The sequence below is a fragment of the Oreochromis aureus genome, linkage group 15 (assembly GCF_013358895.1).
Source record: "Oreochromis aureus strain Israel breed Guangdong linkage group 15, ZZ_aureus, whole genome shotgun sequence".
In the NCBI taxonomy this organism is placed as follows: Eukaryota; Metazoa; Chordata; class Actinopteri; order Cichliformes; family Cichlidae; genus Oreochromis; species Oreochromis aureus.
The window spans coordinates 41,194,360-41,209,009 of NC_052956.1; the positions used below are offsets into that span (position 1 = coordinate 41,194,360).

At 46.7% G+C, this 14,650-nt stretch overlaps 1 protein-coding gene across 1 annotated transcript in view; it reads right to left on the reverse strand.

Annotated features, from left to right (window-relative positions):
- Positions 1-3,239: 3,239 nt before the first annotated feature.
- LOC116319559 (NACHT, LRR and PYD domains-containing protein 5-like) overlaps positions 3,240-14,650 on the reverse strand; it is a 43,658-nt gene continuing 32,247 nt past the window's right edge. Inside the window, exons 9-11 of the mRNA XM_039598470.1 lie at positions 14,281-14,327; positions 14,112-14,117; positions 3,240-3,466 (exon numbers count right to left, since the gene is read on the reverse strand). Coding sequence (XP_039454404.1) covers positions 3,240-3,466; positions 14,112-14,117; positions 14,281-14,327 — 280 coding nt within the window. The remainder of the gene's footprint in view (positions 3,467-14,111; positions 14,118-14,280; positions 14,328-14,650) is intronic.

Sequence of the window (14,650 nt, forward strand, 5' to 3'; positions counted from 1 at the left end):
TAAAATTATTCCTCAAAAATACAACTTGCCTAATAATTCTGCACTCCCTGTAGTGTCAGTCTGCTGCAGGGACGTTTTGTTGTTGTTTTATTTGTTACATTTAGAAAAATTTAGTTTCACCTTGAATGAAAACCTAAATGGTTTTAGGCAATTGGTGTTCGCGCAATTTTATGGCCAAGACCAATTTTAGGGCTAAGGCTGTATAGACTGAACTATCTGTTCAACAGTCAGAGTTTTTCTCTAACAGGACACTCTTTACACTAAACAGAGCACAGCGACACTGAGGAACCAGGCCAGTCGACAAATCCAGGACAAAGAATTTCAGTGAATGTGGTGTTGAAGGTGTGGAGGTGGATCAGAGAGTCAGAGGAGACTCTGTAGAAGGACAGAGTGCCAGCAGGACAGTCCATATGTACTGCTACTCTGTTAGAGACAGAGGAGGAGGAGGAGGAGGAGATGGATGTCAGTCTGTTATTGTGAAGGAAAGACTGAGGACCATCGTCAGTGCAGTACAGACTTCAAAACTGATCATTCCAACCAAACAAACAGTCATCACTGCCTCCTTTTCTTTGGATTCTTCTGTAACTCACTGATATAAAAACGTCTGATGGCAAACATCAGATCTGTCTTGATGATCAGGATATCTGACATCCGAGATGTGAATGAGTGATATTACAGTTTGAAGATCGTTGAATGTGTGCTGCTTTGTTTTCATGAATCACATTAGCAGTTTTTAGCGTTTAGCAGTTTTTAGCCACTTTGAACCTGTGTCTCTGTCGTATCTGGGTAAAATTGTCACCCAAATCAAGTCTGGCTCTCCCAGTGATGTCCTTCCCCCTCGCTTTTTTTAAGAAGTTTGGGGCACTATTGGACCTTATATTCAAAGGCTTATAAACAGCAGCCTGACTTTATGTGATGTACCTGTAACTTTTAAACAGGCAGTGGTCCAGCCTCTGCTGAAACGCCCTGGCCTGGATGCCTCTTTGTTGTGTAATTTTAGGCCTGATTCAAAGCTTCGTTTTGGTTCTAAAATTTTGGAAAAAGTAGTGTCTTCACAGCTGCAGACTTTTTTAAAGAGTCAAAACATTTTTGAGATATTTCAATCAGGTTTTAAAGCACTTCATAGCACAGAGAATGCACTTTTGAGAGTTTTTAATCATATCTTACTAACTGCTGACTGTGGGAATTCTGTCTTACTTGTGCTTTTGGATCTCACAGCAGCTTTTGATACAGTAGATCACAACATTTTAATTTCTCACCTAGAATATCATGACGAAATTAGAGGCACTGCCTTGGAGTGGTTCAAGTCATACCTGTCTGACAGAAGTTTCTCTGTCTCACTTGGTAAATTTTATTCATCTTCCGCCACCCTCCCATGTGGTGTACCTCAAGGATCCATTTTTGGGCCCCTTCTTTTTAGCATTTATTTACTTCCCCTTGGCCATATTATTAGAAAGCATAGAGTCTCATTTCATTTTTATGCGGATAACTGTCAAATTTATCTACCCCTGAAACACAATGACCCCCTCAGGCCTATTTTAGAATGTCTTAAGGATATCAAGGCATGGCTGACTCTGAATTTTTTTAAATTTTAATCAAAAGAAGACTGAGGTCATTATATTTGGGCCAAGTGGACCTGGTGTTCCACCATCTGACTTGGGTCCTCTTATATCCTGTGTCAAACCAATTGTCACCAACCTTGGAGTAAAAATTGACACAGCTCTTAAAATGGGCAAACAGGTAAATACAGTGGTGAGAAAAAGCTTTTTTTCAGCTGAGGCAGTTCTCTAAAGTAAAACCTTTTATTTCTTTTTGTGACTTGGAAAGAGTTTTACATGCATTTCTGACCACTCGCCTTGATTACTGTAATGGACTTTATATTGGTATTGATCAGGCTTCACTATCACGCTTGCAAATGGTCCGGAATGCTGCTGCTTGCCTGTTGACAGGGACATGCAAACGTGAGCACATTACCCGTGTTCTTGCCTTTTTACACTGGTTGCCTGTCCATTTTAGAATTCATTTAAAAATGTTATCTTTTGCTTTTAAAGTTTTAAATGGCCTGGCTCCTTTTTACCTGTCAGACCTTCTACACCGATACACTCCACAAAGGTCTCTCAGACCAACTGACCAGTCACTCCTTGCTGTCGAGACTGAAACATCGGGGTGACTGAGCTTTCACTGTTGTGGCCCCCAAATTATGGAAAAAACTGTCCCTCCATATAAGGCTCGCCCCAACACTTGAAATGTTTAAATCACTTTTAAAAACACACTTTTTTTTCAAAGGCTTTTTAGGAGTAGTACCAGAGTCAACCTGTAGTCAGTTTTAGTCAACTGTTGCTCACTCTTAATCCTTTTATTTTGTTAATCTTATTCATTGTATATCTTATTGTCTATTTTACTCATGATCTAATATTTAATATATCTACTGATTTATTTTTATCTTCTTCTTTATTTTATTTATCTTTCATATATTCATTCTTTATTTATTTATATTTATTTCTTTGTCTGCTTAATGTATGGTTTTTAACTGCTATCTGTCACGATCCTGGGTCCTTTTGACCCAGCGTTTTGTGTTTTCTACTAGTGTCATTTTGGTTCTGTTCTTCCTCCGGTTTAGTGTTGTTCTGTTCTGCCGTCTACCCTTGTGTTAAGTCCGCGTTTGCTAGTCTGTGTCTTTGTGTGTATGTGTTTCCTGTTTTATTGTGACGGTCTGTGCCTTATGTCAGTGTGTCCTGTTTACGTTCCTCCACCTCGTCAGCTGTGATGTCTTCCAGGTGTGTTCCCCTCCTGTTTCCCTTCCCCTGATTCCTGGCGTGTGTATTTATAGTGTGTGTTACCTCGTCCTCGTCGCTGGTTCGTCTGTGTTGTTTCCCCTCGTTCTCCCTGCGTCTCGCCATGTGTGATTTCCCCGGACCTCCCTGCATCTTCGTTTCTGGTTTGTTTTGTTAGTTTCACCCAGTTTAGGTTTTTCAGTTCTCGTTCACCTGCCTTTGTTGTTTGTACCCACGCGTGTAATAAAGACTCACCTGCACCAGAGCTGCCGCCTTTTGGGTCCTCTTTATAAACTCCACACGCCTGCCACACCGGGCGTGACAGCACGAACCAGCCAACATGGACCCAGCAGCAGTAAATCCGTCTGAGGAGCTCCGGGACGACATCATTTATAATGTGGAGAATCTTCTCGGCCTGTGGCTGGAACATCCCCCGGAAGAGCTGCGCGCGTAGTGGAAAGCCGGCTACAACGGTTTTTTCCGGCCTGCCATGGCTACTGGGGTCTCTTTCCCGACCATGCAGGCCTTTCTCCACCTCACACCACACCTTCTCTCCGCCACTCCTGCCTCGCTGCCCGACTCGCCGGATGTGTTCTTGCCCGGCTCGTCGGAGCCGTCTGCGGGGGGGAGACGCCGATCGCGCCGCCGGCGCGCCACCCCACAGCCGGTCGTCCGGACTTCTAATTCGCCGGCTGTGGTGAGTGAGATTTTTTCCGTTTTCAGACTGTGTGACTGTTCATTCTGGGGCTGTCTTCTGTGCGGCAGATGATTATGTGAACAGCTCATCGCCTGCTCAGCAGCCACTCTCTACTCAGTTTGCTGCCCCGCAGCCACTCTCAGCTCAGGTTTCTGGTGTCACTCCACCGCTGCTTTCAGAATCCAGGCCCTGCAGGAGGGGCAAGCAGCGGCGAAAGAAGGATTATGTGGTGGAAGACACTGGGCTTACTCCGCTGCAAGCCTTTGCTTTGTATTTGGGACTTCCAAGTTCGGAGCTACACAAACTTCCCGCCTCCTCGTCCCAGTCTCGCTCCACCACACCTCCCCAGCCCCCAGTAGCTGGCTTAGCTGCTCAGTCTCCAGTGCCACACTCAGTTCAGTCTGCAGTGCCTCCAGTGTTACCTGTAGTGCAGTCTCCAGTGCTTCCAGTGCCACCTGTAGTGCAGTCTCCAGTGCTTCCAGTGCCACCTGTAGTGCAGTCTCCAGTGCCCCCAGCTTCACCCTTAGTGCAGTCTCCAGTGCTCCCAGCTTCACCCTCAGTGCAGTCTCCAGTGCTCCCAGCTTCACCCTCAGTGCAGTCTCCAGTGCTCCCAGCTTCACCCTCAGTGCAGTCTCCAGTGCCCCTTTCGGCTCAGTCTCCTGTGCCTCCAGTGTCATCTGTAGTCCAGTCTCCTGTGCCTCTAGTGTCACCTGTAGTCCAGTCTCCAGTGCCTCTAGTGTCACCTGTAGTCCAGTCTCCAGTGCCTCCAGTGTCACCTGTAGTCCAGTCTCCAGTGCCTCCAGTGTCACCTGTAGTCCAGTCTCCAGTGCCTCCAGTGTCACCTGTAGTCCAGTCTCCAGTGCCTCCAGTGTCACCTGTAGTCCAGTCTCCAGTGCCTCCAGTGTCACCTGTAGTCCAGTCTCCAGTGCCTCCAGTGTCACCTGTAGTCCAGTCTCCAGTGCCTCCAGTGTCGCCTGTAGTCCAGTCTCCAGTGTCCCCAGTGTCGCCTGTAGTTCAGTCTCCAGTGCCTCCTGTGCCGCCTGTAGTCCAGGCCCCTGTGCCGCCTGTAGTCCAGGCCCCTGTGCCGCCTGTAGTCCAGGCCCCTGTGCCTCCAGTGTCTCCAGTATCGCTTTTAGTTCGGTCTCCAGTGCCCCCTGTAGGTCAGGCTCCTGTAGTTCAGGTCCCTGTGCCTCCAGTGTCACCGTTACTTGCAGTACAGGTTCCAGTATTACCAGTTTCTCTCATTCACTCCATGCAGGGAGAAAGTCTAAGTTCCAGCCAGGGAGTTTCTCGCACTTTAGCTGCTTCAGGCACCGATATGCACTCCAGGGCCTCCCCTGAAGCTAGGTTTCAGTCCCCAGCTGTTTCTGGACCCCTGAAGATTAAGCAGCCCTCAGAGAATAACTCCGTGTCAGCGCTGTCTGAGCAGAGCCAGTGCTCAGCACAGCACCCTTTGCTTTCGTGTTTGCTAGTGGCCTTCGTGGCTGCTGGCTTGGTCCTGGCTTCTGCTGGAGGGTCCGAGGGACCGCTCCGACCTTCGTCTCTAGTCTCCGCTGGAGGGTCCGAGGGACCGCTCCGGCCTTCGTCTCTAGTCTCCGCTGGAGGGTCCGAGGGACCGCTCCGGCCTTCGTCTCGTGTCTCCGCTGGAGGGTCCGAGGGACCGCTCCGGCCTTCGTCTCGTGTCTCCGCTGAGAGGTCCGAGGACCGCTCCGCCGCCGTCTCCTGTCTCCGCTGGAGGTCCGAGGGATCCGTCCAGCCTGCTGCAGTGCCTCTGTCTCCGGCTTCCACGCCGACGCCAGCTGCAGCCTCACCGTCCACGTCGCTGCCTGCAGCGCCTCCGTCTCCGGCTTCCACGCCGCCGCCAGCTGCAGCGCCTCCGTCTCCGGCTTCCACGCCGCCGCCAGCTGCAGCGCCGCCGCCTCCGGCTTCCACGCCGCCGCCAGCTGCAGCGCCGCCGCCTCCGGCTTCCACGCCGCCGCCTGCAGCGCTTCCGTCTCTGGCTTCCACACCAGCTGCCGCCTCTTCATTCACGCCAGCTGCAGCGCCTCCGTCTCCGGCTTCCACGCCGCCGCCAGCTGCAGCTTCACCATCCACGCCAGCGGCAGCCTCACCATCTACGCCGCCAGCTGCAGCGCCTCCGTCTCTGGCTTCCACGCCGCCGCCAGCTGCAGCGCCTCCGTCTCCGGCTTCCGCGCCGCCGCCAGCTGCAGCGCCTCCGTCTCCGGCTTCCACGCCGCCGCCAGCTGCAGCGCCGCCGCCTCCGGCTTCCACGCCGCCGCCTGCAGCGCTTCCGTCTCTGGCTTCCACACCAGCTGCCGCCTCTTCATTCACGCCAGCTGCAGCGCCTCCGTCTCCGGCTTCCACGCCGCCGCCAGCTGCAGCTTCACCATCCACGCCAGCGGCAGCCTCACCATCTACGCCGCCAGCTGCAGCGCCTCCGTCTCCGGCTTCCACGCCGCCGCCAGCTGCAGCGCCTCCGTCTCCGGCTTCCACGCCGCCGCCAGCTGCAGCGCCGCCGCCTCCGGCTTCCACGCCGCCGCCTGCAGCGCTTCCGTCTCTGGCTTCCACACCAGCTGCTGCCTCTTCATTCACGCCAGCTGCAGCGCCTCCGTCTCCGGCTTCCACGCCGCCGCCGGCTGCAGCTTCACCATCCACGCCAGCGGCAGCCTCACCATCTACGCCGCCAGCTGCAGCGCCTCCGTCTCCGGCTTCCACGGCTCCGCCAGCTGCAGCGCCTCCGTCTCCGGCTTCCACGCCGCCGCCAGCTGCAGCGCCTCCGTCTCCGGCTTCCACGCCGCCGCCAGCTGCAGCGCCTCCGCCTCCGGCTTCCACGCCGCCGCCAGCTGCAGTGCCTTCGTCTCCGGTTTCCTCGCCGTCACCTGCGGCCTCTTCGTCTCCGGCTTCCTCGCCGTCACCTGCGGCCTCTTCGTCTCCGGCTTCCTCGCCGTCACCTGCGGCCTCTTCGTCTCCGGCTTCCTCGCCGTCACCTGCGGCCTCTTCGTCCCCGGCTTCCACGCCGTCACCTGCGGCCTCATCAGCCTCGCCTGGTCCAGCCTCCGAGTCTTCAGCCTCGCCTGGTCCAGCCTCCGAGTCTTCAGCGTCGCCTGGTCCTACCCCGTGGGGGTCCGCAGCTGACTGGCCACCTTCCAGGCCACTGGCCAGGCGACATCGCCGTCGTGGGCGGCCCCCGGACCGCCTCCGCCTGGGTCGCCGCCGCTGCCGTCCTCACGGCCGACCCCCTGAACTGTGCCCACGTCGGCACCGCTGCCGTCCTCACGGCCGGCCCCCTGAACTGTCCGGGCTCCTGTTTTGGTTTTGCCTCGAGCCCTCCGTCCTGGACCCCCGCCGCCCGCCCTGGTCGGGTTGTTTGTTGTTGTTTTTTTTTTTTTTTCTCTCTGGCTGTTTTGTTTCCTTGTTGGGCTGTCTGGGGCCAGCCTTTGACGGGGGGGTACTGTCACGATCCTGGGTCCTTTTGACCCAGCGTTTTGTGTTTTCTACTAGTGTCATTTTGGTTCTGTTCTTCCTCCGGTTTAGTGTTGTTCTGTTCTGCCGTCTACCCTTGTGTTAAGAAATGCAGCGTTTGCTAGTCTGTGTCTTTGTGTGTATGTGTTTCCTGTTTTATTGTGACGGTCTGTGCCTTATGTCAGTGTGTCCTGTTTACGTTCCTCCACCTCGTCAGCTGTGATGTCTTCCAGGTGTGTTCCCCTCCTGTTTCCCTTCCCCTGATTCCTGGCGTGTGTATTTATAGTGTGTGTTACCTCGTCCTCGTCGCTGGTTCGTCTGTGTTGTTTCCCTCGTTCTCCCTGCGTCTCGCCATGTGTGATTTCCCGGACCTCCCTGCATCTTCGTTTCTGGTTTGTTTTGTTAGTTTCACCCAGTTTAGGTTTTTCAGTTCTCGTTCACCTGCCTTTGTTGTTTGTACCCACGCGTGTAATAAAGACTCACCTGCACCAGAGCTGCCGCCTTTTGGGTCCTCTTTATAAACTCCACACGCCTGCCACACCGGGCGTGACACTATCTCTGTTTTATTATTGGAAAGCACTTTGTTGTTTTTAAAGTTCTATATAAATAAAGTTGGATTGGATTGGATTAAAAACACACTTACATTTCCTCATACCTGGTCTCAACCATCGGACTCCAGCAGGCTCCACCCTGAAAGGAGGAGGTGGGTCAGACTAGCACAGTCTGTTTCAGCATGGACATCTCATACACATACTGTTAAAGGAACAGTCCCACATTTTCACAAATACACTTCAATCCATACGTGGATCAAACTGCTGATAATTTGGACTGATCCTGGATCTGCTTTGAATGAGTTGTTGGATTTGCTGTTACAGCAAGGAATAAAGTCAAAGCATGGCTACACAGTTTTAGTCATTAGTGTATTGATAATAATAAGAGCAAGTCAAGTTAAGAGAATATTGAACTGTAATCATTCTGATTCTTAGTATACCCGAATTTCTTCATTTTAGAGATGTGTTGCTTCATTCATTAGGGAATAATCTACATATCTAATTTAATTTTGAAACTGAAGGAAGAAAAATAAAACAGTTGCTGGGTTTGGAGGAAAAAATAATTCAAAAGTTGAGACTCTTGGCAACCTGGCAACTACCACTTTCGCAAATAATGGATGGAGCTGGAGAACCTGGTGTCTCAGTCCCGTAAAGAATTGCTGGCGCTCAGCATATGGAGGCTAGATGCGGAGAAACTGTTGTCCCAGTGGTAGAAGTACTTGCTTCTGCATTAGTGAATGAGAACCTGGCATCCTGGTGTCAGGAAGTTTGCTGCTGCATATCGTAAAGGAATGATAGTAGAGAAAGAAATTTGTTGTAGTTTTTTTGTTTTTTGCAAAGAATAGATGGCAGAGAACTGACATCCTCAACGTAGAAGGGTTCCCTTTTGCTTTTGCAATAATCGATGCAGAGAAGTATGTTGCTGCATTTTCTGAATGAGGGATAGAGAAAAAATCTGGCATCCCAGTGCTGGCAGGGTTTACTGCTGCTTTGCATATGAAGGATGCATGCGGACAAACAAGCACCCCAGTGGTAGAAAAGCTTGCTGCTGCGTTTGCAAATGAGGGAAGAGAATCTGGCATCCAGATGCTGAAAGTTTGATGCTGCATTTTGTGACTGATGGATATAGAAAGAACCTACCATCCCAGTTCTAGAAGGATTTGTTTCTGCCTTTTGCCATGATAAATACAGAGAAAGTGGCACCTCATTGGTAGGAAGCTTGCTGCTGTATTTTGCGAATGATGGATATAGAAAGAACCTACCATCCCAGTTCTAGAAGGATTCGCTGCTGCTTTTTGTGATGATAGGTGCAAATAAACTGTAAACTCTTTGGTAGGAAGGTTGCTACTGCATTTTACGAATGACAGATATGGAAGGAACCTGGCGGTCCTGTGCTAACAGGATTCACTGCAGCTTTTTCCGATGATAGATGCAGAGAAACTGGCAACTCAATGCCAAAAGCATGCTGCTGCATTTTGCAAAGAGGGATAGAGGGAAGGGGAACTAGCAACCTGGTGCCATTTTTATTCGATGTATGCAGTAAAATGTGCAATTCAGTGGTGGAAAGCTTGCTGCTACATTTGTGTATGACGGATAAGAACTTGGGATCTCAGTGCCAACTTACTTGTGCACTTTGCGAAAAGAAGGATAGAAAAGATCTAAACTGGGATCCCATGTCTAACAGACATAAACAGCAATGGAGAAGCATTACACCATGGAACTCGCGACTGATTTCCAACTTTGCATCGAATGGTGTTAGGAGGCAGGTGCACATAACTGAGCTTGTCCCTACTACCTGGCAATGATGGGGGAATGGAGCTACAAAGGACGCATTAGATCTTGCTGTTGGAGCTGCAATTTGCTTCCACATGGAAGAAGACTTTGGATTGACATTTAGACATGCAAGGTTAAGAAGCAGTTCAAACTGGGCTACGGTCGAGCCTGAATCCTTAATGAAAAAATATTTGGAAGACCTTACGGAAGAGGGGGTATGGCATGGCTTCTGGATCCGGCGCTGACATCCATCAGCTTTTTGGCTAACTCACCCTTGTCTGTGGGCGTGTTTCAGAGCAACGTGAGTGGAGCTGTGAGCTTTGCTGGTAGGTTTCATGGAGGTGGTGAGTGGCCACAGTTACTTCATAACTGGATTTAGTGCAGAGAACGTGACTGAATGGATCAACATAGCAAACCGGATTGTCAGGTGGCGAGGGAACTTGTAGAAAGTTTCCTATAACAGGTGGGAAATTTGTTTCGTTACAGCAAAAGTGCAAAGTTATGTGGCAGAAATTAGAAAACACTGGAATGCAATAAAATAAAATAAAATACTATATACAATAGAATAAAATAGAATAATATATACAATAGAATAAAATAGAATAAAAATGCTATATACAACTGAGTAAGAAGATACAATCATAAAATATCACTCCAACAACGTACAAGCTCCAAAACACGTACAAACTCCGAAGCACGTGCAACCTCCAAAAAAACTCCAAAACACAACAGAAGTGCTCCACGATGCTAGGGGCAGTGTTGAGGTTTTGTTACCTAGTGGCTACACAAGCCAGGAAGTACCAATAACTGAATTTGGTGTGTGGTAGTAACAGGTAAATGAACACATACATACAAATGAACACATACATACACAAACAACATACATATGCTTTTAATTGTGTAATTTAAGTGATCTAGGTAGCTGTGTTTTGGAAGTTCAGTTAACGCTAGCACTGTGTTTTGGAGTTTGTACGTGCTTTTGGGGGTTTGTACCTGCTTTGTGCCTAGGGGCCACCGTATACATTTATATGTAAACATATAAAAAAATAAAACCACATATTTATTTACATTAGTAATTCCTCTGGTGCAAAATTTTACATTGTTGAAAATAAATAAATTAAAGCAACAAAACAACCTGAAGAGCCAATTGGGAGTCGAAAGAGCCGGCTCTTTTTAGTGACCCAAGCTAAAAGAGCCGGTTCTCTAAAAAGAGACGGATCACTACTGCCTTCTGTTATTAGATTTGAGATATGACTGCTCTATTCTGTTGCTGATGACTATAGTTAATTCTACAAGACATGCTGTGTAAGTAAATACAAACAACGTTAGTTTGGTCTGCATTTATTCAAAGATCATATCCCACAGACTTAGTTTAGAGGGTCCACACTGTCTACACTGTATTTAGTGAAGTCTCTGAACAGAGAAATTTGTTTTGTGCCCAAATCATTTTGCAGATCATCAGAATGAAAAGTTATTGGTCATGTTTGCATAGCCCATTTTAAAGATAAGCTTTCATGACATTATTCTGCGTCGGGTGGTGGTCAGGGCAATCCAGACTGACAAGTGGGACATTGAAAGTCACCTCTCCGGTGGGGAGGGAGCCTGAGATTGTCGAAATTGGGGTCTGTTCTATAGCAAATGCAGAAAAAAATGTTTTAAGAAAGCAAATAAGTTGGTGTTCTAAAAAATATGATATTTGCTTGCAGGAAACCAGGAGAGCTGAGTCCTCCATCACAGATAGTGTGGTCAGTGAAGATGGTCACCGGCAGGTTCAAGCTCATTGTATGTTGTGAAGAGTAGAAAGATATTTTGCTGCTATTATTCGCTGCTATTTTTATAATCATCATTACCATTTTATTATTAATATTGATATTGCATTCAGATGTTCAAACATATTGGTATCATATTAGTCTTTATTACAGGTCCAGTAAGAACCACGTTAAACTGTTGAGTTGAATCTATAACCCGAAATGCTTTTGAATCTATAATCTTAAATGTTTATATGCAGACTGCATTGGAAAAGAAAGGCCCTAACGTTGAGTATACTCTGTGCCAAAATGAGACAGGAAACTGCAGGCTGACAGGAAACGCCATGCTTTGCAAAAGTGAAACCAAAAGCAACGTCTGAGTGCAAGTATTTTGAGCAGGTTATGAACAATCAGGTTATTCTTTATTATCTTTTATTCATCTATATCTTTTGATTAAGCTTTTAGTAGAGGTTCTGGATTAAAACATTTATTCAGTAGATTACATATTACATATATAGTTCCAGTTAGGTTATTACATGTAAGGATGAGCCTCTGTTCTGGTGAAAGGTCAGAACTGCAATGGGTGAGATGAGAGAGCATTTAAGGACGAGACACACATACAGCTAGTGGGTTCATTTGTAGGTGAAAGTTTAAGCATGTTTTGCTAGGGTTGCAGTTTTATGTTAGTGTACGTGACTGTTTGATGAAGAAGCAGGTGCACAATGCGAGAGCTGAGCTGGCTTGCGGGAAACCACCGGGGAGAAGATGGAAGCCAGTGTCCTTTTAATTGTGTCACAAGTTGTCAAACAGAACATTTGTGGTTTTGAGTTGACGTATCCATGTAATTTACGCAAGAGGGGGCGTTCTAATACCCCGATGTATAAAACTGTGTTCTGAAGTTTTGGAGATGGAGATCTGATGCTGTCTGTGTCCAGTGTCTATCTCCCACGCTGCGTGTGTTTCATTAAAATCTTCGTTGACTCCACCTGACAGGGTCAGTGTGTTATTCTGATCTCCACCATCTCTCTCTCCTCAAAATGAACCTTAACAATGTCCAGCCCACATCCACTGCCACTGTACTTAAGGGAAGTTAAAGACTTTCTTCTGCACTTACATTTAGATCACTTAAATCCATGACAGTCATTCAGGTAGTAATGCCTGGACTGGAAACAAGCCCTCCTTAAAATATTACAACATACCAGCATATGTGTTGCTTAAACTACACGCTGCACTTGTGACTGAACAGTAAATACATTTTGATTATATCAGTAATGTAACTACAACACAAAGTTGTGGAAAGCCTAAACTTAGTTTCACATTAAGTAAATCTGAGACTTTGTTTCATTGTAAGATTATAACAATGATGGTCATATAATTGATTGTTGCTTAGCAGAATAGTGTTCAGTATGTTGGCTCATATACTTTTTTACATTTCCAAATAAAAGTTGGGCTGATTTTAACACCATTACAAGAAGCGTTGTTAATTATTCTTTTTGAATCATTTGCACACAGTGTTATATTATTATAAGTGTTGAACTAGAAATGTCTAGGTTGAAAAAAACGTAATTTAAAAGTAAGTTACTACAAATAGGTTTTTTTTTTTAACTTAGTAGACCCTGAAATGTTTGTCAGTGGGTAAACAATTATTATTGCACAGTCAGAAACATCAATTTATTGTTAGCACTGTTTACTTGCAATTAATAAGTTGTCCTAGCATAGTTTTCTTAAGTAAGCTACAACCGGGTGTAACAAAGTTATGAGGCTATGAGTTATGAGATTCTGACATATGGTTTAAGCTCTGCTAAGAATAAAGGGCAGTGTGTAGCCATCATGCAGTGTGTGAGTAATAATTGCACTTCTACAAATCAATGTTACCAAAAGCCAAGGACCCTTTATTGTCTGAAGGAAGAGAACTTAACAGAAATCTAATGTTATAGTCTGTGTTACTTAACTTTCATTGAGTGTGAAGCAGTTTGAAGGAGCACCGATGAACACACATCATTTTATTTCTCACACTGTCTGAAAAATTTGACTTTGTAGAATTGCAACTCAGTATGATGGTAGGCGAGATGGACACCTTAACAATGTACCTTGGCTCATGTGATAAGGCACATGATCAATAATGGGTCTTAAGACAACCGTCTTAAGGGACACCTCCCAATGTGGGTTTAAATGCCTGGGACACTCCACAATTTGAAGAAGAACCATCTTGGAGGAGAGTTGAAATGTCTTGATGACATTTGAAGAAGTCTAGCTGCTTTCTTTCTAAGCTCCTAGACTACAATGACCTAGTTGACGGACAACCTATACAGGCAACAAATACATGAGATAACAATGGGAGAGGAAATGAGTGGGACAAAAAGAAAGTGACAAAGGGTCAAAATAAACATAAACAAGAATAAATTATCATTCTCTTACCTTAAAAAATTAAGCTCTTTGAGGCAACTGTTGTTGTAATTTGGGGCTACATAAATAAAACTGAATTGAACTGAATTGAACTGCATAAAGGGAAGTCATGAGTCCCAAAACACATGCCGGGTCCATAACCCAGAAGCATGACAAGGACACTCTTTAGACTCATTTTAGCACACGGACATCGAAGAACCAGGACTAACTGTAAACCCAGGATAAAGAGTTTCAGTGAATGTGGTGTTGAAGGTGTGGAGGTGGATCAGAGTGTCAGAGGAGACTCTGTAGAAGGACAGAGTGCCAGCAGCACAGTCCACATACACTGCTACTTTGTTAGAGACAGAAGAGGAGGAGGAGGAGATAATTGTTTCTCTGTTATAGTGCCAGACGGAACAAGGACCATCATCAGTGCAGCTCAGTCGCCAGGACCGATCATTACATCCAAACACACAGTTATCACTGCCTCCTTTTCTTCTGATTCTTCTGTAAGTCACTGATATGTCAACCGTTCCTCTCCACTCAGCCTCCCAGTAACAGCGACCAGTCAGACCATTTCTACACAGAAGCTGAGGACAAACATCAAATCTGTCTGAATGATCAGGATATGACTGAACCTCCTCCACATGTGTCACCTTCCTGTTATTGTCAGACAGTTTGAGGTTTTTGTGGACTGTGTTTGTGTCGATTGTGAGTTGACAGGAATCTGGTGGAGAGAACAAACACAATCCAGCTGCAGTTATTGGTCCATCATCTATTCATTGATTGACACTTTGACAATCAGAGATGTGAATGAGTGATGTGACAGTTTGAAGATGGTTGAATGTGTGCTGCTTTGTTTTCATGAATCAAATTAAAAACACACTTACACTTTCTCAGACCTGGTCTCAACCATCGGACTCCAGCAGGCTCCACCCTGAAAGGAGAAGGGGGGTCAGACAAGCACAATCTCTTTCGGCATACACACATGGGCATTACATCGCTCTTATACACACACCGTGAGACTGTTCCTTAATTAGTGTTTAACATTTTCAGTGCAGTGAAATGTCCGTCCAGATGGTTCTAAAGTCAGTGAAAAATATGAACTGTTCCTCTGTTTTTAATGGTAGTTTTAAGTCAATTAAGTGTCTTGAATAATACAATAGCATGCACTGGACCTCACTGCCAGAACCTCACTGTTAACCTATGTTTCAGAAGTAGCAGCAAAGCTTCCTTTTAACAGGATGAATCCTCTGGCAG